The 15,000-nt window shown below is 47.8% G+C and overlaps 2 protein-coding genes and 1 long non-coding RNA gene across 4 annotated transcripts in view; 1 reads left to right on the forward strand and 2 right to left on the reverse strand.

Moving 5' to 3' along the window:
- zgc:92140 (uncharacterized protein LOC447854 homolog) overlaps nt 1-5,380 on the reverse strand; it is a 17,757-nt gene extending 12,377 nt beyond the window's left edge. The window contains exon 1 of one of the 2 annotated variants that reach the window (XM_027024356.2): nt 5,278-5,380. The gene's annotated coding sequence lies outside the window, so the exon portion shown is untranslated. The remainder of the gene's footprint in view (nt 1-5,277) is intronic. The other variant, XM_027024357.2, reaches the window with a different exon arrangement.
- A 182-nt stretch (nt 5,381-5,562) lies between these two features.
- On the forward strand, nt 5,563-6,571 carry LOC113586337. Its single transcript, XR_003411608.2, has 2 exons — nt 5,563-5,687; nt 5,981-6,571. It is a non-coding gene; the product is annotated as an uncharacterized LOC113586337 (long non-coding RNA).
- Nucleotides 6,381-15,000, reverse strand: part of edem3 (ER degradation enhancer, mannosidase alpha-like 3) — a 15,609-nt gene continuing 6,989 nt past the window's right edge. Inside the window, 13 exon segments of the mRNA XM_035521806.1 lie at nt 6,381-7,230; nt 8,260-8,307; nt 9,245-9,430; nt 10,991-11,156; nt 11,305-11,496; nt 11,872-12,016; nt 12,291-12,432; nt 12,622-12,789; nt 12,792-12,799; nt 13,163-13,290; nt 14,046-14,129; nt 14,417-14,500; nt 14,913-15,000. The exon segment at nt 14,913-15,000 is cut by the window's right edge and continues 38 nt beyond it. Of these exon segments, the coding sequence (XP_035377699.1) occupies nt 6,950-7,230; nt 8,260-8,307; nt 9,245-9,430; nt 10,991-11,156; nt 11,305-11,496; nt 11,872-12,016; nt 12,291-12,432; nt 12,622-12,789; nt 12,792-12,799; nt 13,163-13,290; nt 14,046-14,129; nt 14,417-14,500; nt 14,913-15,000 (1,720 nt within the window). The 3' untranslated portion in view covers nt 6,381-6,949.

Raw genomic sequence — 15,000 nt, forward strand, 5'->3', positions numbered from 1 at the left:
CAACCACACCCACACGCACCCACACCCACAACCACACCCACAACCACACCCACACTCACCCACAACCACACCCACACTCACCCACACTCACCCACACCCACAACCACACCCACAACCACACCCCCACCCACCCAACCACACACACACCCACACTCTCTCTCGCATGCAAGTGCACACTCGGATATACACACAGTAAGGCAGTCAAAACGTTTCCTGTCTTTTACTGTTCTGTGCACACACATCTCCGCTCCCCTCCCCCTACATTCAAATTCAGATTTATTGGCATGAACTGTAATTAACAACTGTTGCCAAAGCGATTAACAGAATTAATCGTTTTAAAATAGTAATATTAAAAGTGATAAAACTGTGAACAAAAATAAGTAAAAGAAAAAAATTTATTTATTTGTTATGGCAAGTCTGGTTAACAGGAGAGGGAGCTTAACGTTTTGGCACATGTAAGGAACATCTTAACACATAATTCTATTAATGTCTTATTAAATATTTGTAAATATAATAATAAGAGTAATAATAATAAACAACAGCAACAACAATAACAGTAATTTCCACTTATATAGCGCCTTTCACAAACCAAAGGATGCTTTACATTGGGAGAAAAGAAAAAAAATTGGCAAATTTGTTGTGAACTCACACGTACCGCAGTAAAACACAGACATGAATAGTAACAGGGTTTCAAAACACTAGGCTCATTTTCACTCTGTCTTTCCGCCACACTCTCTCTCTCTCTCCCTCTCACTTACACACACAGCAAAAGTTTACACCAGAAATAGCTTTTAAAACGCTAAATCAGGAACCAGGTGGGGTGTTTAATGTTCGCAGGCGATTGGACACGATCTTGCGATGCAAAAGACAGACATTCTGTCCAACCAATAGAAACCAATCATCCCGGTGAGGTAATCACAGGACACAATAGCAGCAAACAGCACCAGCGGTCAGCAGCGTGGCAGACTAGACAAGACGAGAGCAGAGAAAAGTGTGTGTGTGTGTGAGAGAGAGAGAGAGAGAGAGAGAGAGAGAGAGAGAGAGAGAGAGAGAGAGAGAGAGAGACCAAACAAAGTTGTGGAGGCTGATGCTCCGAGGCTGGTGTCCAGGCACACTGAAGGCTTCAGGGCTGCTACAGATACTCCCAGCAGTTCACAGAGGATGTGTGTGTATGTGTGTGTGTGCGCACACATGCATGCATCAGATCAGTAAGCTTGGTCCTTTGTGTGTGTGTGCATATGAGAGCATTGAACTTAGCTGTGTGTGTGTGCGAGTGTGTGTCTATTCTGGTCCCTTGGGCAGCAGTGCAGAACTGACTCATGCTGTCAGTGCTAGAGCCAGCCCCGCCTGTTGTGTGTGTGTGGTGTGTGTGTGTGTGTGTATATGTTTGTGTGTGTGTGTGTGTGTGTGTGTGTGTGTGTGTATGTTAGTTAAAGGTCCAATCACATTTCCAGAGGTGGTGGTGTGTTTATGGGCAGGGGAAGCCCCACGCAGCCGTGATCAGGGATGGGTGCGGGGTCAGTACCCTCCCAAAACTCATCTGATTGGCTGAGTGTGCTGACAGTTTTCCTGAGCATGTTTAACTAATGACAGATGCCATCTCCAGACCACCTGCTCACGGCGGCAGGCCCAAGCTCCATAATGTACAAGAGAAAGACACACAGTCACGCACGCATGCAAGTAGACATGCGCGCGCAGACACACACATGCCCACAGACACCACGTGGCTCGTAACACCAATCACCTGAGTGAGTTCTGCTTCCATTCCAAGTCCATCTTTATGATTGTACACTATAAATGTTCATTTCCAGTTAGAAGCCCATATTCATTCCATGCCAATCCTGATCCAATCGTAGGGCTGCCGCAGGCTAACCGGTCTTCACATTTCCTGCCTGAACACATCAGAGTCTCCCTCTAAGAAGCTGCTTGAGTGCCTCATGTTGAAAAATCCCCCACAACTGAGTGTTTCATTTATAGACATTCCCAGGTCAACAGTATTTTAATTTTTGCTGAAAAAAATGTTGTGAGCTTTGAAATGTCACTGCTGGTGTGATGTAAGTGTTGAAACTACCATTTAAATGCAGGAAGACAGGTGGCTTTTTTAAAAACTCAGGAGCTTTGTTTCAGCGTAAGGGAGGGCAAGATGTGTTTGACCCAAGACACGTGAAATCTAAAAACAAAAGTCCCATATGCTAGTTACGCTTTCGCGCGCGCGCACACACACACACACACACACACACACAGACACACACAGACACACACAGACACACACAGACACACCCCTTAAACAGGACTTTACCCTACATGAACAACCAAGACCACTTCAGATCTTTCTCAGGCAACAAGCACACACTCTCTCTCTTTCAGCAAAGCCTCCTCAGAAACACGACCTTTTGTTTAGGGCTGAAAAGCATTCCTTCACAAAATACTTCACTAAGCACTTTTTAAGAAATACTCACACAAATGTATTGTTGTTTCCAGCAGCCTGGAGGGACAACCAAAAAAATGTTTTCAAGAAAAAGAAAGCTTGCAGAAAAAATAATTTAAATATATTTTAAAATCACTCATGTGGACCGATCTGAGATCAGTGCACATAATCCAGAGAGTAACTTCAGTCTGGGAGGTAGCAAACTGCTAAAGAGCCTCTAGAAACTTCCTTGTAGCAGTGTGAGGGCGTGGTGATGTTAAAATGATCCAGGTGGTAGTGTTGTTACATGCCGTGGGTCAGTTACGTAACGGTGATTAGATTCAGTTGTAAACAACAGAAAAGTGGAATATGGAATATGGAGTCCTCTCAAATAACAGCAAAAGTGCCACCATTTCACAAAGCACCACTGAGTTCAGCTCAGTCCACCTTTATCTGTATCGCACTTCTATGACTGATATAACGGATATTACAGATCTGGGTCCAATCCCCTAAGAAGCGAGCAGTGAAGGTCAGAAGTCAGGGGGGATCGCCCCGAGACGAGTGTGACTTCCAAACGAAGAGGCCGTGTGCCTCAGGGTGGCCACCAGTGTGACTCCAAGAGAGGAACTCCAATCACACAGAGGACAGAGAGCTGAATTAACCCAAAACGAGTCTGAATCGTATCACCACTGAACAAACCCATCAGTTCTCCTCTGTCCAGCTGGAAAAGCAAGACAGGATTGTGGCCAGAGAGGAATTCTTTCAGTTTAACACAGGTGTCATGATGTGTGCGTGACACTACTACGCTGCACCGAGGCATCAACCTTTCCAACTGGGGAAAGTGGTTTCTAAGGACAGTCACGCGTTTTCTTCCAGTTTCGACCATACGCAAATGCAAAGCTCTGTTGACCCGGAGCAGAACAGTCAGGTCACGTGGACCAGCACCGTTCGGAGTGCAGCAATAACACACCCGTGTTCAGCGCCCTGGTCCCTGCTGGCCATCCAGCGCTTCAGGTTTTGGCTCCAACCCACTCCCAGTACACTGGTACCTGGTGTTCTTAACTTCAAGTGTGTTGGTTAGTGGGTTAGAATGACATCAGAGACCATTTGTGTAGGTACAGAGGATTGGGTTGAAGAACACCGCATTGGAGCCAAAAACACTGCCAAAGAGGCCAGTACTACAGGCATCTCAGTTCAAGACTGCGGTTCTAGGATCATTGGCCTGGTGTCTCTAGTGAACTCACCGAGGCATGGTGGATGTGGCACACTGACTTCAGATGAGCCCTGCTGTCCTGTTAAGTGTAATCCTTCTTCTCTGCTCACCTGCACAAGCTCAGGAACAGTACAACTTACTGGTCCAAGTACAGTTTCCACTCTCTGCATACAACTGAGATTGTCCAGATGCAGTCTGGGGGAAAACTGATCTGAGGTCGTTTTATACACCAGAGGCTCTAATGTTTAGGGTCACTGGACTCACTCAACAAGAAAGAGGGCACACATTTGTCTACCTTGACTGTGAAGTCAAACAGATCACATTATACTGCTCTCATGTGCTGTCTGGTGAAAACCTACTCCACCTAATCCCAGAGTCAGCAAACAGAGGAAAATCGCTGCAGTTGTGTGTCCCTGCGTCCCCTCACACACACACACACACACACACACAGTACTGGTCTGTAAAGAGGCACCCATACCACAACAATAACAGCCATGGGAACCTCCCACATACGGCACCAGTAACTATGGAAACCTCCTCTCTGAGTGATGTCATCGTGACATTGTATCATAACCTCACGAGCTAATTAAGTCGCTCTTCTTAAAACAAAGGCAGAAACAAAACGCAGAGAGCCGGGGGGGGGGGGGGGGGGGGGGGGGGGGGGTACCGCTATTAATAACCGGTCTGACCAGTCGGAAACGCGTGAACCTCACCACACCACCCGCGCGGGTTTGTTTGTTTTACGTAAGAAGCGAATCGGAAGCGCACCGCGAGGATGGATGGAGGCAGACGCGTTAATACAATGTGCGCGGGACTCTAACGCGGATCCCTACAACACACCCGGGACTGCAGACGCAGAGACTTCCACCCGCTACAGGACGGTACAGGCTGCTCCTGGCAGTCCCTGCATCCAGCGCAAAACCACCAAACTTCCCAACTCCGCCTGTACATTACACTGTTCTAACGCACGCACCAAAGAGTCTGTTTATTTGGCGCATTTACGTTATGCGCGGTGCCCGTGATTCCTCATGGACGGGAGACCGGCGTCGGTCTGATTAAATCGCAAAGGTACGATCACGTTTCTCTTGATCACAGGCGATGCGACATATAAACCATGACAACTGCAGTGAACGCATAAACCCCCGCTTAGACGGGCTTGCGTGGTACAGAACGCAGCAGTGTCCAGCTGCGCCGCTCGGGGACAGTGGGCGCATTGTCCGCGGAAGTTCGCGGAAGGCGCGCGGTGGGACTACGTGTGTACCACACACACACACACGCACGCACGCACGCACGGGTTCTCCGCCCAGGTGACTTGTGTTTTGGTTGCTTCCACTCGTATTCCGGCTTCTCGAGGCCTTGTACGGCACGAGAAAGAAAGATATCTCGAGACAGCAGCGTACCCTCGGCGATTAACCAACAGTAATGCAACAGTGGTAGACTCGCGTGAACAGCAATGGCTCGCATGCTTAAGTCAGGACGCTACAGCTATGTCTCGGCTCTCGGCGATCTGTTCGAATCGATATTCACGAATAGAAATCGGAAACGAGGAAAGAGCACGCCAGGCGACCACAACGCTCGCGCATTAACAGACAAAGGGGATTCTGCAGGATGAAACCTGCCGAGTCGCGCACTGCGCACGCAGAAACGTTTTACTCACTTAACAGAACCGATCCGCTCGGTCCACCGGCGGCGCGCCGAGACTCGCGGGTCGCAGACAGGAGGGCGGGTGCTCCAGAGATGAGCAAACTGCGGTCTCCCTTCTCCCGTCTCCAGCCTAATGATGCGAACCGTCGCCGTTCACTCCACACCCCTGATTTGCCAGAAAGCTGAAGCCATCTTGCAGAAGCCCGAGCCGCAAGCCAACCACGCGCCTAGACGTAGGAGGGGCGTTGCGCGCGACAGGGAAGGCCGATTTCCCACCGTTTTCGCTGAAAAAAACGGTGACGTGTTTACGTCGAGGAAGGAAACCTTGTCGCTTCTCAGAAGTTGAGCTTCAGTCGTGAACAGGCTCCAGTTTATTAACTCGACAAATGGGAGGGAAGTCGGACTGGTCGCGCTGGAACAGAAGTCAGTATAACGTGGTTATTGTGGCGCTGCATGAAACAGACCCGTTCTGCCGCGCGCTTAACCCACATCAGAGCTGCTTCACGTTCCAGAGAGAAGCAGTCATTATCATAACGCATTCAATGGTTTTAACATTTATTAGATATAGCTCGTTGGCTTCTTCTGTCCATAAAACTGAACTCCTTTACCATTCCAAAAAAAATAATTAAAAAATGCTAACGTGTCTAATTAAAGAAACACAAATGTCTTGAACAATTTAATTATGCGGTTCATTTTTGGCTCGCCTTGTTCTCCAGTTGTCAGCAGCGAGTCCGAGATACAGACAGCCTCGAAGACACAGCGCCCTCTGGGGAACAGTGAGGGTTGCGAGCGCCTGTTCCCCCGTCAACACTCCGCAGCTCTGCAAAATACTTTGAATTCGAGGGTTTACGTTGATCAAAATCCGAGCGAGACCGGCGATCTAACGGCACTCAGACGGGAAAAGTAAACACAGACGCCTGATTCTCGTGAGCGCCTCCTTAATGCACCTGCTAAGATGTGGTGTGCGTGCGTGCGTGCGCGCGTGCGTTTATGGCGTGGGAAATGTCTCCAGACATGTGTTTGGTTTTCTCTCTCACAGCTGGTCAGGAGGCACGTGGGCTGTTAAAGGGAAGGTGGACAAGAGGTAAAACATTTGAACAAGGCCCACAATTAAACTTTGTTTGAGTCCAGTTCTCATACTATTATGAAAATGATAGACAGAAACATACAAACATACATACATATATACAGTGACATCGATCAACCCATTCCATATGATCATTTTTTCTCCCTGTGTAAAACACATTCCTCTTGCTCAAACGTAACCCTGTAAACACTGTCAAGAAATTAAATAAGTACAAATCCTATTGCATGAAAACGATTTGTCATGATTCAACCAGTCGATAACTTATTCTGTCAGTCGCTTACATCAATGGTCATAACATATCCATGTGTTAGATATGCACAGATCTGGAAGAAGGAAGACATATAAAGAGATCAGACTAGATATGGAGCAGTTTGGACCCCGTCGTTGGCGGGTGAGGCGGGGATACGAGGAAGGGAAATTGCACAGGTAAGCAGTTAGCCATGCCCTGTAAGAAACACCTGAGAACGACACACAGGTAACAGCCCTACTGACCAGGTGTGTCTGAAAGTGTCCAAAATTATACATGGTGATGTTTCAGTCTTTTTTTAATGGCTGTGTTACGTGACCAATCACTGGAATCGGAGGTCACAGCATGAGGTCAAAGTTCATCCTTCTCCATCTGCTTGAATGCCTCCAGATCCTCCTGCCAATCAGCCATTAAAGAGTCCACCGATTGGCTCTTAGAACTATCGTCCTCCACAGGTCCTTCCTCTGCAGATGAGGGTGTGTCATTGCTAAGCCCCGCCTCTGATCTTCCTGGCTCCTCTCCCGCGAACTCTTGTTCCTGAGTTGTGAATTGTGACTGGTCAGGTGTTGCTAAGTGGGCGGGAGTACTGTGGTCCTCTGCGCAGCAATCTTCCTCCCCTGTCTCATCCACACCTGAGTGGTTAAAGAAGTTGTCAATCAGTTCAACAAAGGACAGATATTATTCGTGAATTTTGCACAGCATTCACACAGACATGCAGATTGTTTTAAATACATCATGCACATGTACAACAATTAATTTCTGGAAAATGATTGGAAGACCAGTGAACCTTTTCAATAATATCTGTTCATATTTCCCTGGATAACTATTTCACATGGCTGGCTAAGATTTCCACTTTACCCAACAGTCTCGGTCTGGAATGTTGTTGGGGATTTGAATCCTCACTGTGACTGCCTTGATTTTGCATATCAAATCAAACACAAAGCAACAACAGGAAGAGAAAGGGTGGCAGATCCGTGGCGACGCAGCACACAGAGGTCAGAACAGTACTGAACCGACGACACACCATTCCAGTCATCCTTCCCATACGGTAGTGGAGATGGATAGTTTCAGCAGGTCCTTGTGGAAGAAGTGCGCAGTGCTACAGGCTTACGACACTCGAGCTCCTCTATAGCCCATCAGAATACAGCTGAATTACCTGCTTTAACGTAACAGTGGATAGACGTACTGTCCCAAGCATTAAAAGACACCTCCACTCTCGTCACAGCAGCTTTTAGGAGTGAAACTACACCTAAATCTCACTGACAGTGAAGGTGGAGCCTGAATGGAGGTGGGGACTGGCCCGTTAGTTAGCTGGTTCTGGAGTGGGAAACACAGAGTCACACACAAGCGGGCCCGGTTCTGAACCCCAGCTGTGGGACACCTGGACTAAACCTGCACATTTGCGTCACGTGAACAGGGACAGGGGGCGGAGCTTGGGGGATAGGGGACGTGGCTCAGTCTTTTGTCTCCACTCCAGAGAACCTGATGCAACTCATGAAGGGGCAGAGGAGCTATTGGTGACTGTAAGCAGACATGTTCAGTCAGGGAGCTCTGTAAACAAGGGCTGAAGACCTAAACAGTGCTGTGCTGTGCAGCCCATCAGGTGTGGACTCAATAAACACTGCAGTGCAAAACGAGGATGAGGAGGAAAGGTTACTTACTGCCATCTGACAGGGCGCCAGGAAAGGCCCGCCCCTTAAATATGGCTTCTGCTCATCCGTAGGAGGAGAGAGAGAGCGAGCAAAAGTGAGACAGCATGATAAAAAGAAAGAAATGGAGAGAGAGAGAGTTATAAACACAATGGAAATGAAAGAATGAAACAGGGAAGAGACAGGAAGGAAGGAACAGAAACAGAGCAGCGCCTCATTTCCTGTACACAGGGCCAACAACCCTTAAAGCAGCCCAGTTTCCATTTATTACACAGAAATATTTAAAAGGTATGTTTCACCAGCTCTGTTCAACCACATCATACATTATTAACACGATGGCACCACTTACTGGACATATTTTGAAGTAATAAACATGCTTTGAGTAGCATTAGTGTCAATTATGTTATTGTATATTTTTTATAATTTATAAACAGTATTGTTTTAACTGTCTCATTGAGATTAAGTACCATCAAGTACATGGAGCTTTGAAATGGCATTCAGAACGAGTCTAATCCTGCATCAATCTGTTCAAAGAGTGACGGTTACTACTTTTTCCAAGTCTAATCCAGAGATGTATGATAATTGAAATTGGCTACATTCCCAGTAAGATTTGGACAGCATTTTAACACACTGGTTGTTACATATTTCATATGTATTTAGAAATTATAACTTGCTACTTGGCAGTGGTAGCTCAGTGGTTAAGGTACTGGACTTGTACTCAGAAGGTTGTTGGTTCAAGTCCCACCACTTCCAAGCTGCACCTGAGCAAGACTCTTAACCCCCAATGACCCAAGTTGTACTCAGTCAGAATTGTAAGTTGCTTTGGATAAGTGTCAGCTAAATGGAAGTAATTATTTGAGAACATGCTAATTCATTCAAACACTTTCGTGCAGTTTTTGGCTACTTGTCCCAAGATTGGGGTCAGAGGTCAACTCAAGTCTAAAGCACTAAATGCGTCTTTCTGAGACCTTTCGTCTCGCCTGGTCACGTGGCTTACCTCTGTCTCGAGCTTTCTCGCTCAGCAGAACCTCCACCTCCCTGTGCTCCTTGAGAGCCTGCAGAAGGATGCTCCCTTCCTTGTGGAAGAGGAAGAGGAGGGGCAAAGTGACGTCATCCGTGCTCCGCCCATCTCCCGCCATCTGGAATAGTGGCGCTGTGTCACTGCTGCTCCCCTCGTTGTCGTCTAGGAAACAATGACAATGATGAACTCAAACCCTGATGGCCGTAGCCCGACTCATCCAGTCCAGCTCACAAAACATTTACTCTGTGATTTTATATACGCTTCTGTTTACCAGAAGGTCCAAACGTCCTTCTTTAATGACATCTGTGCTCCTGAACCAAGAGTGACTACAGGAGTACTGCAACGCAAACACTTAAAGCTTTAACCTAAATTATAAAAAGTTAAAAGTAGACATTATTATTATTATTATTAATATTATTAATATTATTATTATGTAATTACACACAGGATGAGATCCTGTGGAAAAAAAATCTAAGTCCACTCTATTCGTAATGAGCCTCTAAGAATCTGTAACATCGCAAGCTCTTCAGTGGGCGTCTCCTTTCATCAGTGTTCTGCTGAATTAAGACCCATGACAGGCTCAACAGACCCACCTCCTCCAAGCTCACTTTGAAACAACAGACTTAGAACATACCAAACAACCCCAATCTCCACTGGCCTAACCACTAACCCCACTGGGCAGTGGGAGCTCAGTGGTTATGGTACCTGACTTGTAATCAGAAAGTTGCTGGTTCAAGCCCCACCACTACCAAGTTGCCACTGTTGGGCCCCTGAGCAAGACCCTTAACCCTCAATTTCTCGAGTTGTACTCGGTCAGAATTGTAAGTTGCTTTGGATAAAAGTGTCAGGTAAATGTCTAACACCTTACCTATATTTGTCTAACACTTATCTCTACTGGCCTGCCACCACATCCTCTCACCCCAGCAACCAAGTCTGCATTCTTCAGCTCCTACCTTTCAAATGCTTCATCCACCACATCCTCAACTGCAGTATTTAACTCTATAAAATAAACTCTTTATTTTCAGAATAAATCTGTTTGCTTTCAGAGTACACCACCATGCCTCAGCATTGATAAAGCAGTACACTGTAGTGGGACCTGTAGTTTTCTACCTACATCTGATATAAACTTGCAATCTACTGGTATTTATACCATGTGCTCGTTCTGCACTACGCTGTCCCTCACACACCAACCTAACTGCTCTACTACTGACACTAATGGGCAAAGAGTCGAGATCTATGCACTTATCAAATAAACGTGCTAAGCAGCTAAACACCTAATTATGCCTCCATGTTGTGTCCCTAGTAATGGTAAAACATGCTTCAGTGTCCCAGCACCCCTCTCTGGTTCCACGCCACACCACTCAGACAACACGGCACCCATAAACACTTCCTCACAGCCTCGTTTACCTCTCTATCCTCACAACTTCAGAAACCGCCAGTGGCCACCTAATACGATACAACAAGCCGAACTCTAGACACCGCAAGTTCCACTTTACCTGCCAAACACGACGATATGAATCTCCTTCATCAGCCCTGTTTCACATAACCACTCTTCATCATGTAATTCTGCACTACGCCACCTTAGCTGGTGTCTCCTCTTATGGTTAATGATATTATTATTGTTCTGTGCTAAATGATACCAGTGGCCCCACACGGTATATATTCTTAGCATAAGTGATAATGGGATGTGATAAAGGGATATGGTTTTGGTGCCCCCCTCACCTATGACGATACCCCCGATGGCTCCGGCTTTCTGGATGTGTCGGGCCTTCTCAGCAAACATGCACTGACCCCTCTGCAGCAGGGCAATGCGACCGGCCACAAACTCAGCATTGGTCAGCTCAGAACAGCCAGAGTAGGGTTCAACTACAGCGACAAAACCTCGAACCTGAGACACGGGGAGGGTGAGATCATGTGGGACAGAGAGGAAAAGGAGGAAAAGACAAAGGAGAGAATTCTATCTTCCATGTCTGCATTTCTTTCCTAGTGTTTCATGCCAACCAAACGTCTCAGAGATGTTGTTCAGACCTACTCACCCCCAGACTGCTTTTAGAAAGGTCCATTCCAAACTGTGCCGGCCCGGCGGTCAGTACCACTCTGCCAAGGAACGGGTGTGATATGATCTGGACAGCACGAGGAGGAAGCTGCTCCTTCTGCTGCTGGCTGGACAGTTCCATCATCTCCTGCATGAACCGCATCCCGTCCTCCGCCGCCACTGCACTCACCGCCTAGACGCACACGCACGCACACACACACACACACACACACACACACGATTTGATTCAGAATTAGTTAGAGAGACAGATAAACTCCTGTGTTTGCCCTGTGTAAACACAGTCCAATAGCAGGAGAAAATACACAAAAGGTTTGTCTCTGAGGAGTTGAAAAGTCTGAGGGAATCTCTGAGGAGTCAAAAGTTTGAGCAGATCTGAGTCGAAAAGTCTGAGCGAATCTCAGATATCTCAAAGTTTGAGCAGATCTCTGATGTGTCTAAATGTTAGCACAGGAAGAATGTAACTCTTCTATTTTTCCAAAAGCCTTGTTCTTGCTCCAACACGGACTGCTGCTGTGGAGGGTGGATTTATGGGGTGGAGGGGACTCACTTGGCTGGCATGCTGCACCAACTGCACCCGACCGTCTTTCAGGTGGATCAGACTGACCCCCATCCGTCTGAGGAGCTCCAGGTGCTCAGGGCTGTTGGCCATAAAGTCCTGAGCCCTGAGGGGAGCACGACCCAACCCAGCCTCCCTGAGAGAGAGAGAGAGAAGGAGCAAGATAGAGAGAGAGGGCGAGAGAGAGAGCGAGGGAGGGAGATAAAGAGACAGAGAGACGAAGAGATGGCATGCAAAATCAAAAAAAAGTTGGTACAGAGAGGGGCAACATAACAGGGTTTTAAAGAACATTAAATAAAGAAGAATATTAAAAGAAAACTAGTAATCATGACCGCTAACTGCTTATGTTATTACATGTTATGTTATTACATGTTATTATGTTAGCACAGCTGAGTGGCTAACAGTCTCACCGAGGAGGGGCAGGGCGGGGACAGCTCTTGTCCACCGCGCTTCTGATTGGCTCGCGAAGGCTCCGTGGGTAGGCGGGGTCAGGGAAAAGGAGGCGTGTGTTGGGACACGTCCACTCAAAATTTGCATCATCCAACTCGTCTGCTGCCTGTTCAGCAGAAGAGGAAGAAAATTCGTAAACACACATGCATACACACGCGCACATGCACACACGTGCGCGCAAATTCACACAGACACTCATATTTACATCCACTGACTGCTAGACATTGACATTGGCATTTTACTGCAAAGAGCCGCTGGCTTGTGGCAGGCAGTACTGTGTTATTGGGAGGCAGATCTGTGGAGTTGTCTGCGGGGGCGAGCTTGAGCGCAGGGCCGTAGAGAGCGAGAGGGGCAGCAAGTGAGCTTCAGTGGTGAACACATAATCCTCCACGTCGAAGGGCAAGTCCTCATCCTCCGCAAACAGCAGGAACAGATACTTAAACATCTCCGCCAGGAAAAGGAGTCCATTCTGGAATAAAAACAGGGATGGAGGGAGAGAGGGCAGGAAGACAAGTGGTAGAAAAACAGTAAAAGAGAGAGAATAAGAGAGGGATGGAAAAGGGATGAGAAAGAAAGGGAAGACAAAAATCTGAGTAAGACAACCAGACTGTCTGATTCAAAGGAAGATAAATGTGTTTGTGTGTTTATGTATCCAATCTCCCCTCCACTCTCCCCCATCAACCCCTCCCCTCCCCTCCCATCTGTCTGCCTCCACACCTCCTTCTCTGCTCCTGCTCCATCCTTCTCCTCTCTGCTCCTCCCATCTCTCGTTCTGTCCTTTCCCCGTGCCCGCCCCATTTTATATGCCCCTCCTCTTTTCCCTGCCCCTCACCGGTCTTCATGGCTCCCTCGTGCGCACGTCCCTTCATAGCAGCGAAAGCCACAGGGGACGCGAGCGAAGCGGTTCAGGTTCTCCAGAACGGTGCGCCCCACGTCCAGATAATACGGGTCCCTTGTGGCCTGGAGGTCCAGTATGCAACCATGACATTAGCACTGTTAGCCTGATCCGTTTCTGCACAACCAGAACCAACCTGACCTCTGGACACACACAAACACCTCAGTCTCAGTCTTACTATGGGAATCTGTGGGCTGGACTGATGTTTCATTTCCAGTCACAAGTGAGTGATCTCTGGGCCACCAATCAAATAGCAGCAGAGGCAGAATGAGACGGGACTTACGGCTTGGGGCCAGTGAGGCCTGTACTGGGGGGTTTGTAACTCCAGCCCAGGGGTGCCGGGATGCCCAGACTCAGGTTGTCCATGCTCTGGACACCTGATCACACTCAGGTTGTTCCTGGGTCATGACAAGGCAGGACTTATGGCCCTTTGTGGGACTGCACTCACCCAATCTGCTGGGTTATGTGGTGAAACTGAAGCAGACTTCATGGCCGAATTCAGGATGCTTCTACCCTCAGTGGGTTTCTTGAGCGCTCCATTGAGCAAAGTGCTCCACGTGAACCTCATGTAACGGTAATCGCCGTCATCAAGACCCTTTTGTTAAACTGGAACCTGTCCCAAGAAGTGTTCAGCTTGTGATTGTAGTGTCCAGGGATCGTGTTGGCATGTTAGGTTGCACGGTACATGTACAACTGATAACTCAGAAAAAGAGCTTAACAGCCCTAGAGGAAATCTAACCCAGACCCTGCAGAGGCACAACCTAAGTCAGGCAGGGCTGGAGACGTTGAAGGTCCCTGTGGTGGGACAAACACCACACACCTTGTAAAGGAAGTAGGTGCTCTCAGCAAACTCAGGCCTCAGGGGATGCTGTGCCCAGTGGACTTGAAAATCTGTGGTGAACGCCTGAGAAAAGGAGGAGAGATGTTGAGAGGGAGAGGGAGAGAGAGAGGGGGGAAGAAGGAGGAGAGAGCAAAGAAAGGAGAGAGAGGGAGAGAAGTGACAGAGTGAGAGGAAAAGAGAGGCAAAGAAAAGTATTGGAGAAGAAAAGCAGAAAAAGCAGAGAGAGGGAGAGAGGGAGGGAGGCAGGTCATGTTCAGAAACACTCCTCATCTGATGATGTATTAAAACCATGTTGCACCAACACACACCCTACAGACACGCAAGAGATCAGACAACCCTGAGGAACGTACCTCAGGGAGGAAGTTGTGTTTCCTGGTAACCTGATAAAGCATTTCGTGGGTCTCTATAGCTGGACGGATGTCTCCTTTCAGCACCTACAAAAATACACAACCCAGGGGGAAAAAAAAAAAATCAAGATACACTTTCTATAAATAGATTATACACACATTATACATATCTTCTACATGTATAGTAGACCTGTGGAGTTAACGGTGTGTATAAGCCACCTTATTTGGGAAGCTCACCATTACTCTCATCTATTCTTCCATTTATTCATCTGTCCATCCATCTATCCATCTATCTATCCTTTGACTCCCCTCCACTGACATTGTCCCGTCACTCCACCAAACCTGTCCCCATAGCCCACCACCTGTCCCTAACACAGTACTCATAGTCACATTCCCATCTCACTGCCTTCCAACTGCACCAGGTGACACCACCCTACTCCATGTGACAAGCCCCAGTGACCCTGGAATGTCCTGCCACGGCCACGTGCGTGAGGCCCACCTGCAGGCCAGGGAAGAAAGCCAGCAGAGAGTCCATCCAGGTGCGTGCAGGGAGGCGGGGCTTGTGGATGTGCACGTCCAACAGCAGG

The sequence above is a fragment of the Electrophorus electricus genome, chromosome 23, assembly GCF_013358815.1.
Source record: "Electrophorus electricus isolate fEleEle1 chromosome 23, fEleEle1.pri, whole genome shotgun sequence".
Classification (NCBI taxonomy): domain Eukaryota; kingdom Metazoa; phylum Chordata; class Actinopteri; order Gymnotiformes; family Gymnotidae; genus Electrophorus; species Electrophorus electricus.